Genomic DNA, 25036 nt, shown 5'->3' on the forward strand with positions numbered 1-25036 from the left:
TCAGGATTTTTTCCAATAATTTTCCCACCACTGAGGTTAGGCTGACAGGCCTGTAATTACTCAGCCTATCTCATTTTCCTTTCTTAAACAAGGGTACTAAATTAGCAGTCCTCCAATCCTCCGGCACCATGCCCAGATCCAAAGAGGACTGGAAAATGATGGTCAAGGCCTCTGTTATTTCCTCTTTTACTTCGCTCAGCAGCCTGGGATGCATTTCATCCGGGCCTGGGGACTTATCTACTTTCAAAGCTGCTAAACCTCTTAATACTTCCTCTCTCACTATATTTATTTCACCCAGAATATCACACTCCTCCTATAAAGATAGGTTGAGTAGGTTGGGTCAGAAGAATGAGAGGTGATCTTATTAAAACATAAAAGATAATGAGGGGGCTCGACAAGGTGGATGCAGAGAGGATATTTCCACTCATAGGGGAAACTAAAACTAGGGGACATAGCCTTGTAATAAGGGACCGCCCAATTAAAACTGAGATGAGGAGACATTTCTTCTCTGAGGGTTGCAAATCTGTGGAATTCTCTGCCCCAGAGCTGTGGAGGCTGGGTCATTGAATATATTTAAGGCGGAGATACAGATTTTTGATAAGGGAATAAAGAGTCATGGGAGTGGGCAGGGAAGTGGAGCTGAGTCCATGATCAGATCAGCCATGATCTTATTGAATGGCAGAGCAGGCTCGAGTGGCCAAATGGCCTACTCCTGCTCCTATTTCGTATGTCCTTATTAAGCCAGCGCACAATAGATCGTAAACCAGTGTACATTTGATCGTAAACCAGCGTACAATAGATCATAAACTATCGTACAATAGATCGTAAACCAACGTACAATAGATCGTAAACCAGCACACAATAGATCGTAAACCAACGTACAATAGATCGTAAACCAGCACACAATAGATCGTAAACCAACGTATAATGGATTGTAAACCAGTGCTACCTCTCACACTCCAGCTGTTTAATGTCAAACTGTGTCGCACACACAGCACTTACTTTCACCACTGGACTGGTTGCCACCTGAGAAAGCTTTTATTGGATTGACTCCGTAAACATAGTTGCAAAGTTTCTGACATTCAGCAATGAATTCTTCATCTAGACCTTGTTCTTGATGTCTCAGTTTCCGTTTTGTTGATGGATAAACAAGCATGAAACATTTCCTATTGAGAAAGGAATTCCGGAAAGTGTCTCGATGCACATTGTAAGCTGTCGTTTCTTTGGAACCTGAGGGTCGAAATGAACAAAAATCAGTTCTGAGTCTTTCTCACCTGCATTCCCAAAACGCAGCTCTTTCCCCAAATGTTGAGTTCTCATTAAATGTGATACCCCAAGGCTGCCAGATGATACGCTCTTGTGAATGAGTGTCACATCGACCCGGCTCTCATGAGTTGACCAATGTGCTGTCCCCATAGTTTCTATTCTGTGTTTCAAAAGGTTTTGTTCAAGTACTAAGTCTTAATTATCCAGAGATTTGACAGACTGGGAGCACAGCGTTTTATAAACCCCGGAGATTCCTGCTCTGCTGATGCCTACAACACAGGATGGAAGGATTGAGTGACTGCTCTCTGTTGGTACAAGCTCAAAGTTCCAAGTGCAGTTAGTACATTGGTTTGACTTCGAGCCCATATGTTAAATGTGAGTAGGCAGTGTTTGGGATGCGGTCTGCAGTCTGCATTGCCCAATGAAAATGAGTGTGGATTCATATTTGCCAAAGTTTCCTAATCCAGCAAGCTGGAGATCTTCTGAGCATGCCCTACAAGACTTAATGCGTCCTGCACTTGGTGGGTCAAATGATTGGTCTTTTGCAGTGGGAGAAAATCACAAGGATTCAATGGAACTCTGACTGCACCGGAAGGTATTGTGAGGTTGTGAAGTAAAGCATTCAAGCTGCTTACAAATGAAGCGTTAGAGGATATCATTTTGTTAGAGCTGACAGTGAACCTCCTGCTTTCTTCCTGTCCCCCACCTCAGCTTTGTTACATGTGGTGTTACTACCCACGCCCATGCCCCTAACTCTCGCCTGAGCTCCCCTCTCCAAGCCTCCTCCTGAAATCAGTGATTCCCCATCGGTGCAACAGACAGTGGCCAGTCCTGGACCCTCACTCTCAATCTGGCTGTTAAACACTTCCATCTCATCTCTAATCCTCCGCAGCACAACCTCGGAATCACCGAGGAAGCATCTGGTGAGGAACCAGCTGCAAAGTGCCCAGAGCTGCTCAGTGTCAGAGGGCTACCTTCAATAATGCTAATATACCATGAGAATAAACACTTCAGTGCAATGGAATTACTTTGTCTAGAAATGATCATGGTGGTGCGACTATTAATCAGTCATTATCTGCAGTCTAATGCATGAAGTGATAAAAACAATGAACAAAAAAAAAATCAGTTGTTCGCTGCACTGAATTAAGAACAATTCAGATGAAAGTTGGCCTCACAAGAGTTTGTGGCGCAGTCAGAGTCCAGTGAAATTCCCACTTGGCTCCCTTCCCCTCTCCCTCACGACCAGTCCCCTGTCTGGCCCAGGCCAGAATACCTGATCGATGATGACTCTTAGGGTGGCCTGGTGGGATCTTTAAATCAATGTCCATTTTCACCAGAAGCACCTCATGGGCATGGAACGAACTGTCTGCACAAAAGGTAACAGTCACTGTGCATGGCTTCAACTCCCAATCAAGGAAATAGATCCTATAAATATCTAAATAAATTTGACTTGAAATTTGAATCTAAAATGCTGGAAAATGCACCAACTAAATGATCATGGTGTTGAGGGTAATATATTAGCATGGATAAAGGATTGGTTGACTAACAGGAAACAGAGAGTCGGGATAAATGGTTAATTTTTCGGTTGGAAAACGGTAACTAGTGGAGTGCCACAGGGATCGGTGCTGGGGCCTCAACTATTTACAATCTATATTAATGACTTGGATGAAGGCACCAAGTGTAATGTTGCCAAGTTTGCTGATGATACAAAGATGGGTGGGAAAGCACGTTGTGAGGAGGACATAAAAAAATCTGCAAAGGGATATAGACAGGCTAAGTGCAAATATTGGCAAAACCTTTTTTGGGGGGTGGGGGGGGGGGGTTGCAGTCATGATCCCAGAATCACTAGGAAATAATTAGCAACATCGGAATTGCTAGATGACATAAGACTGAGCTCCATCTAGTTCACCTTCTACCTTCCTCGTATCCCCTTTCAGACGTTGGTATATTGATACTTCTCTCCCCACCCGTGCCTATTGGAGTACAGGCTGAAGGAGTGTTGTACCAATGAGACTACAAATAGCCACACCACAGATACAGTCTTGGAGCACAGAGGAAGGAGAACTTAGCTTCTCTTTAGGGACACCTTTATGCAGACTGTGCAGCGCAAGTCCAATCACAAGCAAAGGGACATAACCATATTGGTCTCCTACATTACTGAGTCTGTCATATCTAATTAGCTTAAAGCCTAAAGGCCATAGTGAAGAGAACATCAAGGACTCAGTTGATAGCACAGTGCAGCTGCATAATCCCATGGAGATCACCTTCATCCAGGTTTACTCTCAAAGCTAAGTCTGATTGGTAAACAAAGAGAATGTAAATAATTTGATAGAAATTAATCCTTTATAAGCTATCAGTTATCACTCAAAAATTGTTTGTTATACATATATACATTTAAATATTTATTAATTAATCAGTCCAGATAACTGATGTCTGTACATGAACAGAAATCTTGTGGAACCGATAAATGAACTGACACATTATTGGAAATAGGTCATGTCAATAATGAACTTATTCTGCTTTTAGTTCACCTACCTTCCTTTCCTCCAAGAGAATACTCTAAGTATTGATCCGACGTTACTGTATTTCCATTGATATTCAGATCCAAAGTAAAGTCCCGCACAACCCACACAAAGTGTGGAACGAACCTTGAATGATCTTCATATTTTCCACTGGCCCTGATCTGTTCTTTAATGACTGTTACCAGATTCATTGCATTGCTGGCTCGGGGTTAAGGAGGATAAGCCACGACAGTGATTGTTCATTAAAGGAACAACAAAGTGACAAGGAGCCAGCAGGGTGAGTTTAGACACAATAGGCTATACATCACAACTGCACTTCAATTATTAGATGAATGGGCGAAGCCATTCTGATGGATACAATGGGTGAAATTCACCTCAAACGCTCCAGTAAAATGGGTGATAGTGAATGGGCAGTCTGTTTTCCACACCACCCGATTTTCAGTCCCATTGTAAAAGGTTATCAGTTTTCACCCCAAAGACATGTGAAACATTTGCTAAAGGTCTCCATTTGAGGATTTTAAAAGATAAAAGATACAACAGTGTTGTAGGAATTAGGCACCTGCTGAATATATCTAAACTCATAAGTTTAATACGGCCACATATAAAATGGCTGCCCAAGCATGATGGGAACCCCGTTAGTCAAGTAATGAACTGGGACTGACCGAGCAATGACCCTGTGAGGCCCACTACCAGGAATGCCTTGCATACAAGATAAGAATAATGAACCAGTGATTTCCCGAGGAAGAGAGAGATAAGGAGAGAACCTATCTCCTATAACAAGGTCATTAATCAGCCCGAGCTGACAAAACTGAACATGCAGTTCCTGAGGTATCAGGGGAATTCTATTGGGTTAAAATAACCTATATGTAATCTATAATCGTTATGATTGGATTGTGTCCAGCTGTAATGGGCTGAGTAACTGTAGTAAACTGTTGTGAAACATATAAAAATCCATGAAACCCTTTGTTCGGTGGAGAGAAGCCTGGATCCAGTCCTGAGACTTACTCCCTGCTGAGCGTTAATAAAGGCCGCATTGGCGTTGGAACCGACTCAGTGTTGAGTGATTCTTCTGAGAACGCATTCACGCTAACAAACAGTTAATGGCAAAACATCTGATTGGATTGAAAATCGGCAGAGCAATAGAAAGGAGTTGTGACGATGAATGCATATTGGGACAGAGTGCATTCAGTGAGGGCAACGTGAGGAAGGGTGGGATAAAATGCATGAAAAGCATAAAACGTGAATTACTGTAACACCTTGTACAACATATACCACTGTTCCGAGATGGCACTGTACCAGCTGGCCTGGATTCAAAACAAAAGTACAAATATTTATAAACAGGAAAAGGCCTTTAGGTTGAGTGAGCTGAACACAGCCCAGCTTCATATCATATCACTCAATGCCTTGAATCGAGCCTTTGGATCAAAAAGGTTCTGTGGATGTTCTATTCAGAAAGAAATTTAAAGATACAGGTAGAATTTTCTTAAAGTACAATAGATTAGTATATGTCAAGGGAGACAAATTAAACTTCAGATTTTGATGCTAATAATTGGTGGAGGAACGGTTGTGTAGAGTGGCGGAATGGATTTGTACGATGCAACGGAATGATCACGATGTTGTAAATGTTTTTAATCATGAATAAATCTGAATTTAAAAAAATAGTAGCATTCCTGCCTCTGATTCAGAAGGTTCGGGATTCAAACCTCGCTCCAGACATTCCCGGTAAGCGGAGACTGGAGTTCCGGCTCAGAATTCTGAGCTCGCATTCAGTCGGATACTTGTGTCCAATGTTCCCTCTAATTTTTCATTTTCCCCACACAGCCCCTTTAACAGGCTGCATGGGCCATTCAAAACCGGGAGTGACAGGCTATTCTCTGCTCCACTCACACTTTGATCTCTCGGTCCTCAGCCTCCTACACTGTTAGAAACATAGGAACATAGAAAATAGGTGCCTGCACCGCCATTCAATAAGATCATGGCTGATCACTCCCTCAGTACCCCTTTACTGCTTTCTCTCCATACCCCTTGATACCTTTAGCCACAAGGGCCATATCTAACTCCCTCTTGAATATATCCAATGAACTAGCATCTATGCGGTAGAGAATTCCACAGGTTAACAACTCATCTCGGTCCTAAATGGCCTACCCCTTATCCTAAGACTGTGACCCCTGGTTTTGGACTTCCCCAAGATTGGGAACATTCTTCCTGCATCTAACCTGCCCCATTCCGATGAAGCTCAAAGCAAGCTTGAGGAACAGCACCTCATCTTTCGATTAGGTACATTGCAGCCTTCTGGACTCATCATCGAGTTCAACAATTTCAGACCATAACCTCTGCCCCTATTTTTTCCCAGACGGCAGCTGTTGATACATAGAATCATAGAATAGTTCCAACATGGAAGGAGGCCATTTGGCCCATCGAGCCCGTGCCAACTCTCAGCTAGTCCCACTTCCCTGCCCTCTCCCCATAGCCTTGCAATTTTTTCCCTTCAGATACTTATCCACTTCTCTTTTGAAAGTAAAACTGAGACTGCCTCCACCACCCTTTCAGGCAGTGCATTCTAGATCATAACCACTCGCTGCGTAAAAACGTTTTTAACATCGCCTTTGGTTCTTTTGCCAATCACCTTAAATCTGTGTCCTCTGGTTCTCGACCCTTCTGTTAATGGGAACAGTTTCTCTCTGTCCACTTTGTCCAGATTCCTCATGATTTTGAGCATCTCTATCAAATATTCTCTCAATCTTCTCTGCACCAACGAGCTCCAGCTTCTCCAGTGTATCAATGTAACTGAAGTCCCTCATTCCTGGAATCATTCTCGGAAATCTTTTCTGCATCTTATCCAAGGCCTTCACATCCTTCCTAAAGTGTGGTGCCCAGAATTGGAGCCGAACCAGTGTTTTATACATGTTAATCATAATTTCCACACTTTTGAACTCTACCCCTCTATTTATGAAGCCCAGGAACCCATAAGCCTTTTTAGCTACTTTCTCAACCTGCCCTGCCATCTTCAACAATTTATGCACATATTCCCGCAGGTCTCTCTGTTCGTGCACCTCCTTTAGGATTGTACCATTTAGTTTATATGCCCTCTCCTCATTCTTTCTACCAAAAAGCATCACTTCACACTTTTCTGCGTTAAACTTCATCTGCCACGTGTCTGCCCATTTCACCAGTCTGTCTCTGTCTTCCTGAAGTCTATCACTTTCCTCCTCTCCTTTTACTACACTATCAAGATTTGCGTCATCTGCAAATTTTGAAATTGTGCACTGTACACCAACATCCAAGTCATTAATATATATCATGAAAAGCAGTGGTCCTAGAACTGATCTCGGGGGAACAGCACTGTAAACCTACCTCCAGTCTGAAAAATAATCATTCATCACTACTCTGTTTCCTGTCACTCAGCCAACTTCGTATTCAGGCTGCCACTGTCCCTTTTATTCCATGGGTTTCAACTTTTATGTGGCACTTTGTCAAATGCCTTTTGGAAATCCATGTACACTACAGCAACCGTATTACCCTCATCAACCCTCTCTTATCTCATCAAAAAACTCGATCAAGGCCAGGATGATCTCCTGAACTAGTTTCGATTGCCTGGATGGGTCGGAGAGGAATTTTCCCAGATTTTTTTCCCTCAAATTGGCCTGGGTTTGTATCTGGTTTTTGCCTCTCCCAGGAGATCACATGGCTCTGGTTGGGGCGGAGTGTAGAATGTTTCAGTGTAAGGGGTGTGGCAGTTGTGTGGGGCGGACTGGTTGGGCTGGGTGCTCTTTACCTTTCCGCCATTGTTTATAGGTTTATATGTAATCTTCAGGGCTGCTGACCAAGGGCCGTGCAGCTCTTTGTCAACCGGTGCGGACACGCTGGGCTGAAATGGGCTCCTTCTGCGCTGTAAATCTCTATGTTTCTATGTTGCTTAAACATGATGTGCCTTTAACGAATCTGTGTTGGCTTTCCTTAATGAATCTACCCCTATCCAAGTGACTGTTAATGTCTCTGATTACTGTTTCTAAAAGCTTCCCCACTTCCAAGGTTAAACTGACTGGCCTGTAGTTGCTAGGTTTATCTTTACTCCCTTTTTTGGTGTAACATTTGCAATTCTCCAGTCCTCCGGCACCACCCCTGTATCTATGGAGGATATCCTAGGATGCATCCCATCCACTCCTAATGATTTATCTATTTAAGTACAGCCAGCCTTCCAAATACCTCAATCAATTTTTACCCTTTCAAGTGTCTCCACTACCTCCCCCTTCACTGTCTAAGGCAGCATCTTCCTCTTTAGCGAAGCCAGATGCAAAGTACTCATTTAGTGCCTTAGCCTAACCCTCTGCCTCCATGCGTAGGTCTCCTTTTTGCTCCCTAATCGGCCCCACCCCTCCTCTTACTGCCCGTTCACTATTTATATGCCGATAGAAGACTTTTGGATTACCTCTTATGTTGCTGCAATTCTATTCTCATACCATCTTTTTGTCCCTCTTTATTTCTTTTTCACTTCTCCTCTGACCTTTCTATATGTAGCCTGAATCTCCGATGTATTTGCAACCTGACATCTGTCATACACACTTTTTTTCTGCTTCATCATATTCTCTATCTGTTTTGTCATTCAGGGAGCTCTGACTTTAATTGCCCTGCCTTTCCCCCTTGTGTGAATGTACCTTGACTGTACCCAAACTATTTCCTCTTCAAAGGAAGCCCATTGTTCCACTACAGTTTTGTCTGCCAATCTTTGATTCCAGTTTACCCAGGCCAGATTTGTTCTCATCCCACTGAAATTGGCCTTTCTCCAGTTAAACATTTTTACTCTTGATTTCTCCCTGTCCTTTTCCATAGCTAATCTAAACCTTATGATACTATTATCACTGTTCCCTAAATGTTCACACTTGCTCCAGAGCCAGATCCAGATCCAGCAATGCCTCCTCCTTCATTGAGCCAGAAACATACTGTTCAAGAAAGTGCTCCTGAACTCACTTTAAAAATTCTTCCCCTTCGCTGCTCTTTACCCTATTATGATCCCACTCTATATTAGGATAGTTGAAGTCCCCCATTATTACTATTCTATATTTCTTGCACCTCTCTGTAGTTTCACTGAAAATTTGCTCCTTCCTATCTTTCTCACTATTTGGTGGTCTATAGAATGCACCTAGCAGTGTAATGTTAGCTCTATTACTTATTAACTCTAGCCATATAGATTCTGTCCTTGACCCCTCCAGGACATCCTCTCTCTCCAGCACTGGAACATTCTCCTTAACCAATATTGCCACACCACCTCCTATCTTTCCTGAACTCCTTATAAACCAAGAATATTTAATACCCAATTCTGCCCTTTGAGAGCCAGGTCTCAGTTAATGACACAACATCATATTCTCTGGGAATAAAATGGGATTCTGCTATTCCCATTTACAGTTCTTCTGGACTCATCTTTTGTTTCATTATTTGTCTCATCACCATCTCCTTTTGCCTTCTATAATCATACATTTTGTCATTTAATGACTTCTGCCTTCCACTCTATCACAGACCTTCCCTTTTGTTCTTTCCTCCCTTCCTGCCTCTCCACTTGCTTAAAACACCTGTTACATCTCTAACTTTTTCCAATTTTGACGAAAGGTCATTGACCTGAAACATTAACCCTGTTTCTCTCTCCACAGATGCTGCCTGACCTGCTAAGTATATTGAATATTTCCTGTTGCCCATTGAAGATAGTCTGGGAGACAACGGAGTGGAAAATGGAATATAATAAAATATGAAAATATGAAAATAGTGAAGGCTTTAAGGATACTGAAACTTCTGCAGAGTGGATTGGTCAATTACGTCCATACTGTTGAACACAAGTACGGTACTAAACAACACAGCAAGAGCACATATCCAGGTGTCAATCTCTGCTACGTCCTGCAGTAACAAGGGAAGCAATGAATCCTTTTCGTGAAATCTAAAACTAGAAATCATAATAGTTACAACATTTCTACATATATATTATGCTATTGGACTGCGGGGGTAGAAATTGCTTCTGCGATAGCATCTCCCAAACCCGCGACCTCCAGCACTTAGAAGGACATGGGCAGCAGGCGCATGGGAACAGCACTAGCTGCAAATTCCCCTCCAAGTCACACACCATCCTGACTTGGAAATATATCGCTGTTCCTTTATCATCACTGGGTCAAAATCCTGGAGCTCCCTCCCGAACAGCACTATGAGAACCTTCAACCGCGAATATTTCATTTTCTGTTTGCCCCGCACTATCAGCTCAGCTTCTTAATTCTGCTGAATCGATGCAGCTTCTTCCCTCCTCTTGTCTTGTTCCTTCTACCATTTGGAATTTCCTCTATTATTTATAATCTGTGTCTAATCTAATAATCTAATTCATAACAATGTCTCCGCAAGATCCTGCAAATCCCCTGGGAGGACAGACACACCAATGTTAGTGTCCTTGATCAGGTCAACATCCCCAGCATCAAAGAACTGACCACACTCGACCAGCTTCGTTGGGTGGGTCACATTGTTCGCATGCCCGACACAAAACTCCCAAAGCAAGCGCTCTACTCAGAGCTCCTACATGGCGGGTGAGCCCCAGGTGGGCAAAGTAAACGTTTCATGGACACCCTCAAAGCCTCCTTGATAAAATGCAACATCCCTACCGACACCTGCGAGTCCCTGGCCAAAGATGCCCTAAGTGGAGGAAGAGTATCCGGGAGGGCGCCGAGCACCTCGAGTCTCGTCACCGAGAGCGTGCAGAAACCAAGCTCAGGCAGCGGAAGGAGCGTTCGGCAAACCAGACGCATCCACCATTTCCCTCAACCACTGTCCCCACTGTGGCAGAGAATGTAATTCCCGTATTGGACCGTTCTGTCACCTAAGAACTCATTTTTAGAGTGGAAGCAAGTCTTCCTAAATTTCGAGGGACTGCGTATGATATGACGATGATAATCTGTGGTATTGATAAGAATTTAACAACAAAAAAAAGGAGCAGGAGTAGGCCATTTGGCCTCGAACCTTCTCTGTCTTCATGGCTGATCTGATCTTGTGCTCAGCTCCACTTCCCTGCCCACTCCGCATACCTCTTCATCCCTTACCATTCAAAGATCACTCTATCTCTACCTTAAATACATTCAATGACCCAGCATCCACAGCTTTCTGGGGCAGAGAATTCCACAGATTTGCAACCCTCTGAGAGAAGAAATTCCTCCTCACCTCAGTTTAAATGGACGACTCCTTATTCTGAAACTATGCCCCCTAGTTCTAGATTCGCCCATGACTGGAAATATCCTCTCTGCATCAATCTTATTGCGCCCCCTCAGGATCTTATATGTTTCAATAAGATCACCTCTCATTCTTCTAAACTCCAATGAGTACAGGCCCAACCTACTCAACCTTTCTTCATAAGTCAACCCCTTCATCGCAGAAATCAACTTAGTGGACCTTCTCTGAACTGCCTCCAATGTAAGTATATCCCTCCTTAAATAAGGAGACCAAACTGTACGCAGTACTCCAGGTGCGGCCTCACCAATACCCTGTACAGTTGTAGCAGGACTTCTCTGCTTTTATACTCTATCCCCTTTGCAATAAAGGCCAACATTCCATTTGCCTTCCTGATTACTTGCTGTTCCTGCGTTTTTGCACTTCACGCACAAGGACCCCCAGGTCCCTCTGTACTGCTGTAATTTCTCTCCATTTAAATAATAATTAGCTTTTTTATTTTTTCTGTCAAAGTAGATAACCTCACACTTGCCCACATTATACTCCATCTGCCAAATTTTTGCCCACTCACTTAGCCTGTCTATATCCCTTTGCAGATTTTGTGTCCTCCTCACAACTTGCTTTCTCACCCATCTTTGTATCATCAGCAAATTTGGCTACACTATACTTGATGCCTTCATCCAAAACATTAATATAGATTGCAAATAGTTGAGGCTCTAGTACCAATCACTGTGGCACCCCACTTGTTACCATTTGCCAACTGGAAAATGACCCATTTATCCCACCTCTGTTTTCTGTTAGTTAGCCAATCCTCTATCCATGCTAATATATTACCCCCAACCCCATGAGCTTTTATCTTGTGCAGTAACCTCTTATGTGGCACATTATCGAATACCTTCTGGAAATCCAAATACACCATATCTACTGGTACCCCCTTATCCACCCTGCTCATTACATCCTTAAAGAACTCCAGCAAATTTGTCAAACATGATTTCCACTTCATAAAACCATGCTGACACTACTTGACTATATTATGCTTTTGAAAATGTCCTGCTGCTGCTTCTTTAATAATGGACTCCAGCATTTTCCCAACCACAGATGCTAGGCTAACTGTCTATTGTTTCCTACTTTCTATCTGCCTCCTTTTTTAAATAGGGGCGTTACATTTGTGGTTTTCCAATCTGTTGGTACTTCTCCAGAATCCAGGGAATTTTGGTAGATTACAACCAATGCATCCACGACCTCTGCAGCCACTTTTTTAAAGACCCTAGGATGCAAGCCATCAATCAGTTCCAGGGGACTTGTCCACCTTTAGTCCCATTATTTTACCGAGTACTTTTTCTTTAGTGATAATGATTGTTTTTAATAGCCCTTTGATTATCCATTATTGGGATGTTTTTAGTGTCTTCTACCATGAAGACCGATACAAAATATTTGTTCAAAGTCTCTGCCATTTCCTTATTTTCCATTAGTAATTCCCCAGTCTCACCCTCTAAAAGGACCAATGTTTGCTTTAGCTACTCTCTTCCTTTTTATATATCTTAGAAACTATCTGTTTTTAGATTTCTTGCTAGTTTACTTTCATAATCTATCTTCCCTCTCTGTATTGTTTGTCTAGTCGTCCTTGGCTGGTTTTAAAAGTTTCCCAATCCTCTGACCTCCCACTAATCTTGGCCACTTTCTATGCCATTGCTTTCAATTTAATACCATCCTTCACCTCCTCAGTTAACCACGGATGGTTCTTGTTATATATCTGGACTTGTATTTTCTCTGTATAGCCACCAGAGGGCTCATCCCCTGGAGTCCCAAGGGATCCCATAATCCCTTGGAGCAGGTAGTTAAGGAGGCTTCACAGGTTGGAGAGGCACTCTGGAGACCTGCAATAAAAGACTACGGTCACACTTTACTTTGAGCTCACCGTGTTCAGTCTGACTTTTTCTCCATACACAACAACTGGCGACGAGGTATAGATAGCGAACCCAAAGATGCAAAGAACAGTGGGCACCGTGGAGAAATTTTCGGAGGGAAATTATTGGGAAACTTTAGTGGAGCGACTCGACCAATACCTCATGGCCAACGAGCTAGATGGGGAAGAGAGCACTGCCAAATGAAGGGCGATCCTCCTCACCATCAGTGGGGCACCAGCGTATGGCCTCATGAAGAATTTGCTCACTCCAGTGAAACCCACAGAGAAATCGTACGACAATTTGTGCACACTGGGCCAAGAGCATTTGAACCCGAAGGAAAGCGTTCTGATGGCGAGGTACCGGTTCTACGCCTACAAAAGGTCCGAAGGCCAGGAAGTGGCGAGTTATTTCGCAGAGTTAAGATGCCTTGCAGGACATTGAGAATTTGAAGGACATTTGGAGCACATGCTCAGAGACATTTTCGTCCTTGGCATTGGCCACGAAACCATACTTCGCAAACTTTTGACTACAGAGACCCCAACTTTGTGCAAGGCCATAGTGATAGCCCAGTGACAATACGAAGCAAATCTCTCAGCACACAAGTGCTGCTACAAGTATTGTGAACAAAGTGATGTTGTTTTCGAATCATAACATACAGGGCAGGTCACACATACCTGCAGCTGCAGTTCCGCAGATGACTCAGAGTCCACCATCGAGGGTGATGATTGCAAGGCCATTAACACCTTGTTGGTGCTGCAGGGGTGATCATCATTTCCATTCATGCCGATTCAAAGAGTACGTTTGCAAGGGCTGTGGAACAATGGGACACATCCAACGAGTGTGCAGGTGAGCTACAAATCCTGTTAAACCTGCAAACCACCATGTTGCAGAGGAGGACAGATCCACGGAGGATCACGACAAACCAGAGCCTCAGACCGAGGAGGCAGGTACACTGGGTGCACACATTCACCACAAATTGTCCCCCTATAATGCTGAATGTTGAACTAAATGGACTCCCAGTGGCAATGGAGCTGGACACGGGTGCGTGCCAGTCCATCATGGGCAAAAAGACTTTCAAAAGGTTGTGGTGCAACAAGGCCTCAAGGCCAGTCTTAACTCCAGTTCGCATGAAACTAAGAACTTACACAAAAGAACTGATTCCTGTAAGCGGCAGTGCTACCATAAAGGTCTCCTACGATGGAGCAGTGCACAAGCTACAACTCGGTGTTACCGGGTGCTGGTCCCATGCTGCTCGGCAGGAGCTGGCTGGGAAAGACACGCTGGAACTGGGACGACGTCCGAGTGCTATCGCCCGCTGACGACACTTCGTAATCTCAGGTCTTAAACAAATTTCCTTCGCTGTTCGAACCAAGCATCGTGGAATTCCAAGGAGCAAAAGTGTAGATCCAACTAATTCCGGGGACGTGACCCATCCATCACAAGGCGAGAGCAGTACCGTACATGATGAGAGAAAGGGTAGAGATCGAGCTAGACCGGCTGCAAAGAGAGAGCATCATTTCACCGATCGAGTTCAGTGAGTGGGCCAGTCCTATTGTCCCAGTCCTCAAGGGAGACGGCACCACCAGAATCTGTGGCGATTACAAAGTAACTATCAATCATTTCTCCCTGCAGGACCAATATCCACTACCAAAGGCCGACGACCTCTTTGCAACACTAGCGGGAGGAAAGATGTTCATGAAGCTGGATCTGACTTCAGCCTACATGACGCAGGAACTGGTGGAATCATCGACACGCATCAACACGCCCAAAGGTCTTTTTGTTTATAACATATGCCTGTTTGGAATCCGATCAGCGGTGGCGATATTCCAGAGAAACATGGAAAGTTTACTGAAGTCGGTCCTGCACACCGTGGTCTTCCAGGATGACATCTTGGTCGCAGGTCGGAACACAGTTGAGCTCCTGCAGAACCTGGAGGAGGTTCTTAGTCGACTGAACCGCGTGGGGCTCAGGTTAAAACGCTCGAAGTGCATTTTCCTGGCGCCTGAAGTGGAGTTCCTGGGAAGGAGGATTGCGGCGGATGACATCAGGCTCACCAACGCGAAGACGGAGTCAATCGAGAATGCACAGAGGCCACAGAACGTGACGGAGCTGCGGTCGTTTCTGGGACTCTTGAACTACTTTGGTAACTTTTTACCGGGTCTCAGCACTCTGCTAAAACCACTGCATGTCTTATTACAAAAAGGAGGCAAATAGGTTTGGGGCAAAAGCCAAGAAAATGCCTTTTTAAAAGCGAGAAAATTGTTATGCTCAAACAAATTGCTTGTGTTGTATGATCCATGTAAGCGTTTGGTACTAGCATGTCATGCGTCGTCATATGGCGTCCGGTTTGTATTGCAACAAGCTAATGATTTTGGGAAACTGCAACCGGTTGCTTATGCATCCAGGAGTCTGTCTAAGGCTGAGAGAGCCTACAGCATGATTGAAAAATAAGCATTAGCGTGTGTCTATGGGATAAAGAAAATGCATCAATACCTGTTTGGGCTAAAATTTGAATTGGAAACTGACCATAAGCCACTTATATCCGTATTTTCCGAGAGTAAAAGGGATAAATACCAACACATCGGCCCGCATCCAGAAATGGGCGCTCACGTTGTCCGCATACAACTACGCCATCCGCCACAGGCCAGGCTTAGAAAACTGCGCCGATGCTCTCAGTAGGCTGCCATTGCCCACCACGGGGGTGGAAATGGCACAGCCCGCAGATCTAGCCATGGTTATGCAAGCATTTGAGAGTGAGCAATCACCTGTCACTGCCCAGCAGATCAAAACCTGGACAAGCAAGGACCCCTTATTATCTTTAGTCAAAAGCTGTGTGCTTCAAGGGAGCTGGTCCAGTGTCCCAGTGGAAATGCAGGAAGAGATAAAACCATTCCAGCGGCGCAATGATGAAATGTCTATACAGGCAAACTGCCTTCTGTGAGGCAATCGAGTAGTGGTCCCCAAGAAGGGCAGAGACACCTTCATCAATGACCTCCACAGTACCCACCCAGGCATCGTAAAGATGAAAGCGATAGCCAGATCCCACGTGTGGTGGCCCGGTATCGATGCGGACTTAGAGTCCTGCATTCACAGATGTAATACATGCTCGCGGTTAAGCAATGTACCCAGGGAAGCGCCACTAAGTTTATGGTCTTGGCCCTCCAAACCGTGGTCTAGGGTATACGTCGACTATGCAGGCCCGTTCTTGGGTAAAATGTTCCTTGTGGTTGTAGACGCGTACTCCAAGTGGATAGAATGTGAGATAATGTCGGCTAGCACGTCCGCTGCCACTACTGAAAGCCTGCGGGCCATGTTTGCCACACACGGCTTACCCGATGTCCTGGTGAGCGACAATGGGCCATGTTTTACCCGTGCTGAGTTCAAAGAATTCATGACCCATAACGGGATCAAACATATCACATCTGCCCCGTTTAAACCAGTGTCCAATGGTCAGGCAGAGAGAGCAGTGCAAACCATCAAGCAAGGCTTGAAGAGGGTCACTGAAGCTCACTGCAGACTCGCCTATCCAGAGTCCTGTTTTGCTATCGCACGAGACCCCACTCACTCACTGGGATCTCACCTGCTGAACTGCTCATGAAAAGAGCACTTAAGACAAGGCTCTCGTTAGTTCACCCTGATCTACATGAACAGATAGAGAGCAGGCGGCTTCAACAAAGTGCATACCATGATGGAGCAATTGTGTCACATGAGATTGAAATCAATGATCCTGTATTTGTGTTAAATTATGGACAAGGTCCCAAGTGGCTTCCCGACACTGTCGTGGCCAAAGAGGGGAGCAGGGTGTTTCGGGTCAAACTTTCAAATGGACTCATTCACTGGAAACATTTGGACCAAATCAAACTCAGATTCACGGACTATCCTGAGCAACCCACCTTGGACCCTACCTTTTTTGATCCCCCAACATACACACCAGTGGCAACCGGCACCACGGTTGACCACGAAGCATAACCCATCATCCACAGCAGCCCTGCAAGGCCCAACACACCAACAGCCCAGCAAGGCCAGCTGCACAGCAGCCCAGCGAGGGCCCAACAAATGATTCAACAACACCAGCTTTCACACCGAGACGATCAACCAGGGCAAGAAGTCCCCAGATCGACTCATATTGTAAATAGTTACACTATTGACTTTGGCGGGAGTGTTGTTATATATGTGGACTTGTATTTACTCTGTACAGCCACCAGAGGGCTCATCCCCTGGAGTCCCAAGGATCCCATAATCCCTTGGGAGCACAGGTATTTAAGGAGGCTTCACAGGTTGGAGAGTAAAAGACTAAGGTCACACTTTACTTTGAGCTCAGTGTTCAGTTTGACTTTTTCTCCATACACAACAGTTCTCCCTTCTCTTAAAGTCTTTCCTGCTCACTGGAATATATTTTTGTTGAGAGTTACGAAATATCTCCTTATGTCTGCCACTATTTATCAACTGTCTTAGACTTTAATCTATTTTCCCAGTCCACTTTAGCTTACTCTGCCTTCATAACTTTGTAATCTCCTTTATTAAAGATCAGGACACTGGTTTGAGATCCAATTTTCTCACCCTTCTACAGAATTTGAAATTCAATCACGTTATGGTCACTCTTTCCAAAGGATCCTTTATTACGAGATCATTTATTAATCCTGTCTCATTACACAGTACCAGATCTAAGATAGCCTGTTCCCTGGTTGGTTCCGCAACGTACTGTTCAAGGAAACCATCCCGAATACACTCTATGAACTCTTCTTCAAGGCTACCTTGGCCAATTTGATTTGTCCAATCATTATGAAGATTAAAATCGCCCATGAATATTGCCATTTCTTTCTGAAAAGGCTCCATTATTTCATTATTTATACTCCGTGCAATAGTGTAGCTACTGTTAGGGGGCCTATACACTATGCCCACCAGTGACATTTTGCCCTTATTTTTTAATCTCCACCCAAACTGATTCTATATCTTGATCTTCTGAGCCAATATCATTCCTCATTACTACACTGATCTCATCCTTTATTAACAGAGCTACCCCACCTCCTTTTCCTTTCTGTTTATCCTTCCGAATTGTCAAATTCCCCGAATATTCAGTTCCCAGCCTTGGTCACCCTGCAACCATGTCTCTGTAATGACGATCAGATCGTACCCATTTATATCTATTTTTGATGTCATCTTATCTATGTTGTTACGAATGATGCGTGCATTCAGCTTTTAAATGAGTTTTTTTTACCATTTTTCCCTGCTCTGATCCCACTTTCTGATACACTCTTATTTTTATACATTCTGTCCCTTCCTGGCACGCTCTGGTTTTCATTTCCCCCATTGCTGCCCTGCTCTATTGCCTTCTCCTTATTCTTTGACTTTAAATTTCCGCTCACCTGAACCCTCCCTCCCACTATTTAGTTTGAAGTCCTTTCTGGTGATATATTACAGGACTGCACTAATGTTTGATAATATTGCATCCTATAGGGGTAATTTCTCATGTTCACCCTACCAGACAGGAGCCTTGCCCACTGGCTGAGCATAGTCAGAACCCTTGGCCAATCTGCCCGCAATTTCCTGAAGTCTGGTTGGCGGACTCGTCTCCCCACTGGTAGCAGAAGCTCAGACAAAATATGCCCTCAATTCAATGTGTTGTGGGAACGGTGGCATAGTGGTTATGTTACTGGACTAGTAATCCAGGGGCCTGGACTAATGATCCAGTGACAAGAGTTCAAATCCCACCATGCCAGCTGAGGAATTTAAATTCACTTAATTAAATAAATCTGGAATAAAAGGCTTCTAACAGTAATAGTGACCACGAAACTATCAGATTGTTTTAAAAACTCATCTGGTTCACTGATGTCCTTTAGGGGAGGAAATCTGCCGCCCTTACCCGGTCTGGCTTATATGTAATTCATTGCAATGTGGTTGACTCTTAACTGCATTCGGAAATGGCTTAGCAAGCCACTCGAGGGCAATTAGGCATGGGCAATAAATGACCGACTTACCAGTGACGCCCACGTCCCGTGAACGAATAACAAAAAGATTTGAAGTTAACATACGCTCTCGACATTTCCAAGACCCTCTGTGTCCAACAGCAGCAGTCGGTGATGTTGTTTGCGTGGGTGTGGGACACACCACATCCAGATACCCTTCGTGTGAGCTTCAGCAGTCGATCCAACTGCAAAACCTACTCAGAAAAAGAAATTCATTGGGTTATAGGGGCTCAACTTAAACTTTCCGTTAGAGACAAAATGTGACTGTTTAGATTGTGAAACACCCGCAGGATTTATAAGAATTTCCAATGGCAGTGACAGTGTTTGAACATCTCCAGAGTTACCTCACTTTTTATTCTGTAATTAGGTGGAATAAATAGGGACAAATACACTTCTCCCACCAAACTCAACCTGATGGTTATATGGAGGACACCAAAGTCTCGGGGTATTTATAATCTAACATGCTGGGAGAGGTCAATTCAGCTGTCCGTTTTACGCCCGCCTAATTTTACTCTCTACTGGGCAGGGTGTCAAAAGGGTTTATAACCTGATCCCATCTGGCGAGTTAGGTTACAATGGTCATCTAGATTTCCAGTGAGCAGGATAATGTTTTGGAGATAGACTCTTTATCACGTTTGCACACCTGGAATGTCAACCTGTCTTTTCAACTTCCAGATGTTTAATGGACTTGCTTAGTGTTTCTGGAGTTTCTGTTTTTAGTTCAGATTTCCAGCAGTTTATTTTCCTTTTATTTCCTTTTTGATTGAAGCGAAGAGGCCTGCGGACAGTTTCCTGGAAATAGTCACCAGAACCCCCAGATCTCTTTCTTTCCCCATCACCACGTTAGGCTGCCATTCCATTTGACACACGCTCTCTCATTTGCTTCCTTTTCTCTCCTAACCAATGACACTTGTCCATGGGGAACTGCCGGTGTCTATTCCTGGGTTCATCCCTCATGGGATGAATAGTGGGATAAGGATCCTCGGGTGAATAAGAACATAAGAAATAGGAGCAGGAGTAGGCCGTTCGGCCCCTCGAGCCTGCTCCGCCATTCAATAAGATCATGGCCGATCTGGTCTTGGCCTCAACTCCACTTCCCTGCCCTCTCCTCATAACACTTGACTCCCTTATCATTCAAAAATCTGTCTATCTCCACCTTAAATATATTCAATGACCCAGCCTCCATAGCTGTCTGGGGTCGAGAATTCCAAAGATTCACAATCCTCTGAGAGAAGAAATTCCTCCTCATTTCTGTTTTAAATGGGCAACCCCTTATTCTGAAACTATGCCCCCTAGTTCTAGATTCCCCCACGATTGGATCTACAGAATTGCTAAAATATGTTATAAAGAATAATCATTATTAAAAAAAGTTTATAAACTGGATTTAAAATAATCTAATTTGAATTGCATACTGGAGGCCCTTGATATGAATGTTGATGGGACAAGTTTATTACACAACTGGAGTGCTTACCGTTTCCATTGGCAATCCTATTCAGCAGGTAGGATTTTCCAGTGCCATATTTCCCAACCATGGACACAACCACCATAGGTTCGTTGAGAGAAGCCAGAATTTTCAGTGCATCAGGCCTTGTAACAAACTTCCCATCATTTGTATTCTCTACCAGACAAATGGGAGCCCCCATCTCACAGGGAAATGCCATCCTGTTTGGGAGTGAACATGACAGCAGACTGTACAAGATATATCATTCACTGAAACAGACTTTATAATGCTTAAAGTTGGCTCTTTGATCATTGCATGCTTTAAGAGCTCTTACACTAACCAGAACCCACTCATACGTCCTGCTGTTAGAGTTTCACTTCCAAGCACCCGCTTCAAAACGATTGGATCTGCCAGGCTTTACTTCTGCCGATTGACAAAGCCTCACCTTTCTCTTTAAGAAGGTTCAGTGTCCCATTAAAAGCACCTTGCTCGCACTGATCCTGAATTTAGCTGAATCTCATCAATATCATTAGCAACATATTTTTGGGGGGATTTGGGCAGCACAGTCACCAACACTGACAAGGAAACAGTTACTGCCCATCCCAAGTTGCCTCGAGGGCATAAAGTCAACCACATCATATGGAACTAGAGTCACTTGTAGGATAGAGCGGGTAGTGCAATCAGTTTACAACAACAACCCAGCCATTTACAACAACAAACTGTCACAGGACGGGAGAGTGGAGAGCACCAGTTCAAACTGTCACAGGACGGGAGAGTGGAGAGCACCAGTTCAAACTGTCTCAGGATGGGAGAGTGGAGAGCACCAGTTCCAACTGTCACAGGACAGAGAGTGGAGAGCACCAGTTCCCACTGTCACAGGACGGGAGAGTGGAGAGCACCAGTTCCCACTGTCACAGGACGGGAGAGTGGAGAGCACCAGTTCAAACTGTCTCAGGATGGGAGAGTGGAGAGCACCAGTTCCAACTGTCACAGGACAGAGAGTGGAGAGCACCAGTTCCCACTGTCACAGGATGGGAGAGTGGAGAGCACCAGTTCAAACTGTCACAGGACAGAGAGAGGAGAGCACCAGTTCCCACTGTCGCAGGACAGAGAGAGGAGAGCACCAGTTCCCACTGTCACAGGACAGAGAGAGGAGAGCACCAGTTCCCACTGTCACAGGATGGGAGAGTGGAGAGCACCAGTTCAAACTGTCACAGGAGCATCCAGTCGTACCCCAGTAACTGCCCTCAAAGGAAGTGGAGTGTGGGAAATTGCACTCCGCTTCCATTGAGGGGTGGTAAGGCCAATTCTGCGGCGGGAGCAGGACTTCCACGCTGGGGGCTAACATTCCCTGCCCCAGAAGGTTACCGCCCCCAAGATGGGAGCCTGTGCAGGGAGGCAGAGGGAAGTTGAGGGGAGACGGGGGCAGGGGAGAGTGGTGGAGGTGGGGGGCAGAGAAACCCAGGGCAGGAGACAGGAGGGGCCACATTGCATCAGAGGTCTGTGGTGGGGGGGGGGCGAAGTGTGTTGGAGGGGCGGGCCTGGGGGCTCTGTGCCTCGGTGCAGGGAGTGTTCAGTGTGGGGTGGACGGGTTGACTGTGCAGATGCCGGTTGGTGGACGTGGTGTGGTTGGCATCGCGGGGGCGTGGCTCCGGGGTGGCCGGGGCTGGGGGCTCGACATCGGGGGGTGTTCGGCATTTGGGATGGATTCTGACGGGACGGGACGGGGTGGGTTGGGTGCAGGAGGAGTTTTACCGGTGTTGGGTGGGTCCGGAGCCGGGGGGGGGGGGGGGGCGGGGGGTGGCGGGGAGCATGCTCTTGGGATGGGAGGGGGGTGGGCTGTTTGGGACTGGGATTGGGAGAGACTTCTTCACTCGGGGAGTTGTTGGCCTGTGGGGTTCCCTGCTGCGGAGGGTTGTTGATGCCAGTTCATTGGATGTGGTCCTTGCAGCTGGGGGGGGGAGGAGGAGGTGCTGGGGTGGGTGATCAGCCATGATCTTGTTGAATGGCGGTGCAGGCTCGAAGGGCCGAATGGCCTACTCCTGCACCTATTTTCTATGTTTCTTTGTTTCTATTTCTTGGTCATTTTTTATGGTGCTAGATCTGATTTATTGAATTCACTTCCACAAATTCTCATGCTGGTATTACAAACTCATGACCATTACAGTACAGATTGTCCAGTACCATAAACACTTGGCTATAGTGCTCAATAGTACAATATTAAGTCCAACACAATGATAAAGTGATGACTTTCCCCAGGGCTATTAACATAAAACAATGATAGAATATTGAGACAACAGGAAATTAAGACTGGATAGGAATTTCATGTCGTATGCAAGACATTTAATACTATATAGATAGGTCATTATTAGTTGATCTCAAATGGCCTTGATTCCAGTGAATCGGAGGACGTACTCACTGGCTCTTTTACCAATGTCAATCTTGGCTCAGTTTCAGCACTCACGTCTCTGAGTCAAAAGGTCATGGGATTAAACCCACTCTAGAGACTTGAAAGGTAATAAAATAAAACAGTTGTACAAACACAATGCATGTGTTCAATACAACTAGCCAGATTCATGGCAGAAATTCAAAGTGCCTCCCTCCTCCCTATGTCAGATGATCAAGAAAATCTCCCACACCCTCAAAAATAATCAGATACCAGGTCCCTTCCATTCTAGTCCATGAAGCCAAGATTGTGCTACAACAGAAAACTGAGCGATCGGAAGACTGAGAAGAAACCTGTAAACTCATTTCCCTGAGGGAGTTCAGTTTGGATTCTGACTGACATAGATCTTTATTAAAAAGGACCACTTCAGGGGGTTTCAGAAAGGCCCAGCCGTTCCCCCAGACTGAGCGAATTCTGCGATATTGGGGATGGAGTCTTCATTAACAGAAAGTCTTGCAATTCTATTGCGCTTTTCACAATCTCAGGATGTCTCAAAGCGCTTTACAGCCAATAAAGTACTTTTTGAAGTGTGGTCACTGTTGTAATGTAGGAAACAAGGCAGCCAATTTACACACAGCAAGCTCCCACAAACAGCAATGTGATAATGAGCAGATAATCTGTATTTTATGATGTTAAGAGAGAGATAAATATGGGCCAGGACACCAGGGAGTACGCTCCTACATTGCAACAGTGTCTACACTTCAAAAAGTACTTAATTGGCTGTCATCATCATAGGCGGTCCCTCAAAACGAGGATGACTTGCTTCCACGCCAAAAAGGGACGAGTTCACAGGTGTTTCAATGAAGACCCCGAACTACATCCTGAAGGATGGAAGATGCCTGATCATGCATTTTTGAAACGTGGGGTGACCGTTGCACACCAGCACCACACGGGCTTGACAGAGCTCGGTCTTGGTCCAATGGCAAGGATTAATCAAGAAGACTGGAGACCAGCTCTGCTGCATGGACCCAGTGCACACACATATCACAGTATGGGCTAGCCCGTGCTGCCCCTGGGGCCTGGCTCCGAACTCACATCTCCCCTGGGTCCTGATCACAGTAAAGCACTTTGGGACGTTTGGTGGTGGAGAAAGGCACTATGGAAATACAAGTCTTTCTTTCTGCTCTTCGAAATAGTGCCATGGGATCTTTTACATCCACCTGAAAGGGCAGACGCCTCGGTTTAACGTCTCATCCGAAAGACGACACCTCGACAGTGCGCCGCTCCCTCAGCATTGCACTGCAGTGTCAGCCTGCATTTTTGTGCTCAAGTCTCGAGTGGGAACCCACAATCTTCTGACTCAGAGGCCACGGCTTACCACTCGCTATGGCCAACTAACAGTCGCCGTGTCGGAAGCATGAACTGTGGAATTCAGTTATCACATGCTGATCTTTTTATCCCTTAAATTTTGTATAAAGTTGAAAGATTAACAGCAAATGCGACAAGTAACACGGTAACTTTATCAAACATATAATTGTGCATTCGCTGCCCGAAGTTTGACATGAACGCTGTCAATCTACTTTATCAGAAAATAATGTCCATTTTAATTGATATTAAAAGTGATGAATACCATAATACAAGTTCGAAACAGATTAAAACCTTAAACAGTCACCCACGTTCCTCTGCGATGTCAGTTAGCAGAGCTCCGTAACCATGTACATAATTACTTTGTGCTTTTACAAATGTAGTTAGCCCAGATAATGCACTGGTTTGCACAATTTTCTTTATAAAAAAGAAAAAAGTTGATATTGCAAGTAGAAACATATAAGCTAATTCTCGAGAGAGGGGGAATAGTAAAGAGAGCAAACGGGAGTGAGAGCACAGAGCGAAGATTGAGAGGAGATTAATCTCCCAGACACCGAGCGTGAGCGAGTCCTCACATTCAGAGTGCACACAGTGAGAATATTCAACAAGTGTAAAGCTGAAAAGACAGAGCTGGTGAGAGGAGAGATAGACCGAAAGTACGCACCTGACTTTCAAAATCGGCAGCACTTTTCAGTTGCGAGCTTTGCTGGCCTGCAGAGTCCCTGGTGACACTCCCAACCAAAGCCAGGCTTTATATATGAGTCACTCAGTGAAGAGGGTTGGACAACCGCTACGCAACTGAAGGGGGAGCTCCAGACCGACCAGTCAACTTGATTCACTGATCAGTCCCCGATTCAAATCCAAACCTCACATCAGCGAAGGCAGATCCCGTAGTTTGCGATGTATCAGCATTAAAACTAATATACATGCAATAAACTCTTAGAAATGGTCTTTGATAGGTCCTTACTATACAGTATAAATGCACACGAGAC

At 44.9% G+C, this 25036-nt stretch overlaps 1 protein-coding gene across 2 annotated transcripts in view; it reads right to left on the minus strand.

Annotated features, from left to right (window-relative positions):
• LOC139249385 (guanylate-binding protein 1-like) overlaps positions 1-24801 on the minus strand; it is a 63924-nt gene extending 39123 nt beyond the window's left edge. The window contains exons 1-6 of one of the 2 annotated variants that reach the window (XM_070872380.1): positions 24709-24801; positions 20324-20514; positions 18919-19046; positions 9565-9674; positions 3802-3986; positions 1003-1230 (exon numbers count right to left, since the gene is read on the minus strand). In XM_070872380.1, the coding sequence (XP_070728481.1) occupies positions 1003-1230; positions 3802-3986; positions 9565-9674; positions 18919-19046; positions 20324-20513 (841 nt within the window). In that variant the 5' untranslated portion in view covers position 20514; positions 24709-24801. Of the gene's footprint in view, positions 1-1002; positions 1231-3801; positions 3987-9564; positions 9675-13560; positions 19047-20323; positions 20515-24708 lie in introns of those variants that run through there. The other variant, XM_070872381.1, reaches the window with a different exon arrangement.
• Positions 24802-25036: the final 235 nt, after the last annotated feature.

The sequence above is a fragment of the Pristiophorus japonicus genome, unplaced genomic scaffold (assembly GCF_044704955.1).
Source record: "Pristiophorus japonicus isolate sPriJap1 unplaced genomic scaffold, sPriJap1.hap1 HAP1_SCAFFOLD_310, whole genome shotgun sequence".
NCBI lineage: Eukaryota > Metazoa > Chordata > Chondrichthyes > Pristiophoridae > Pristiophorus > Pristiophorus japonicus.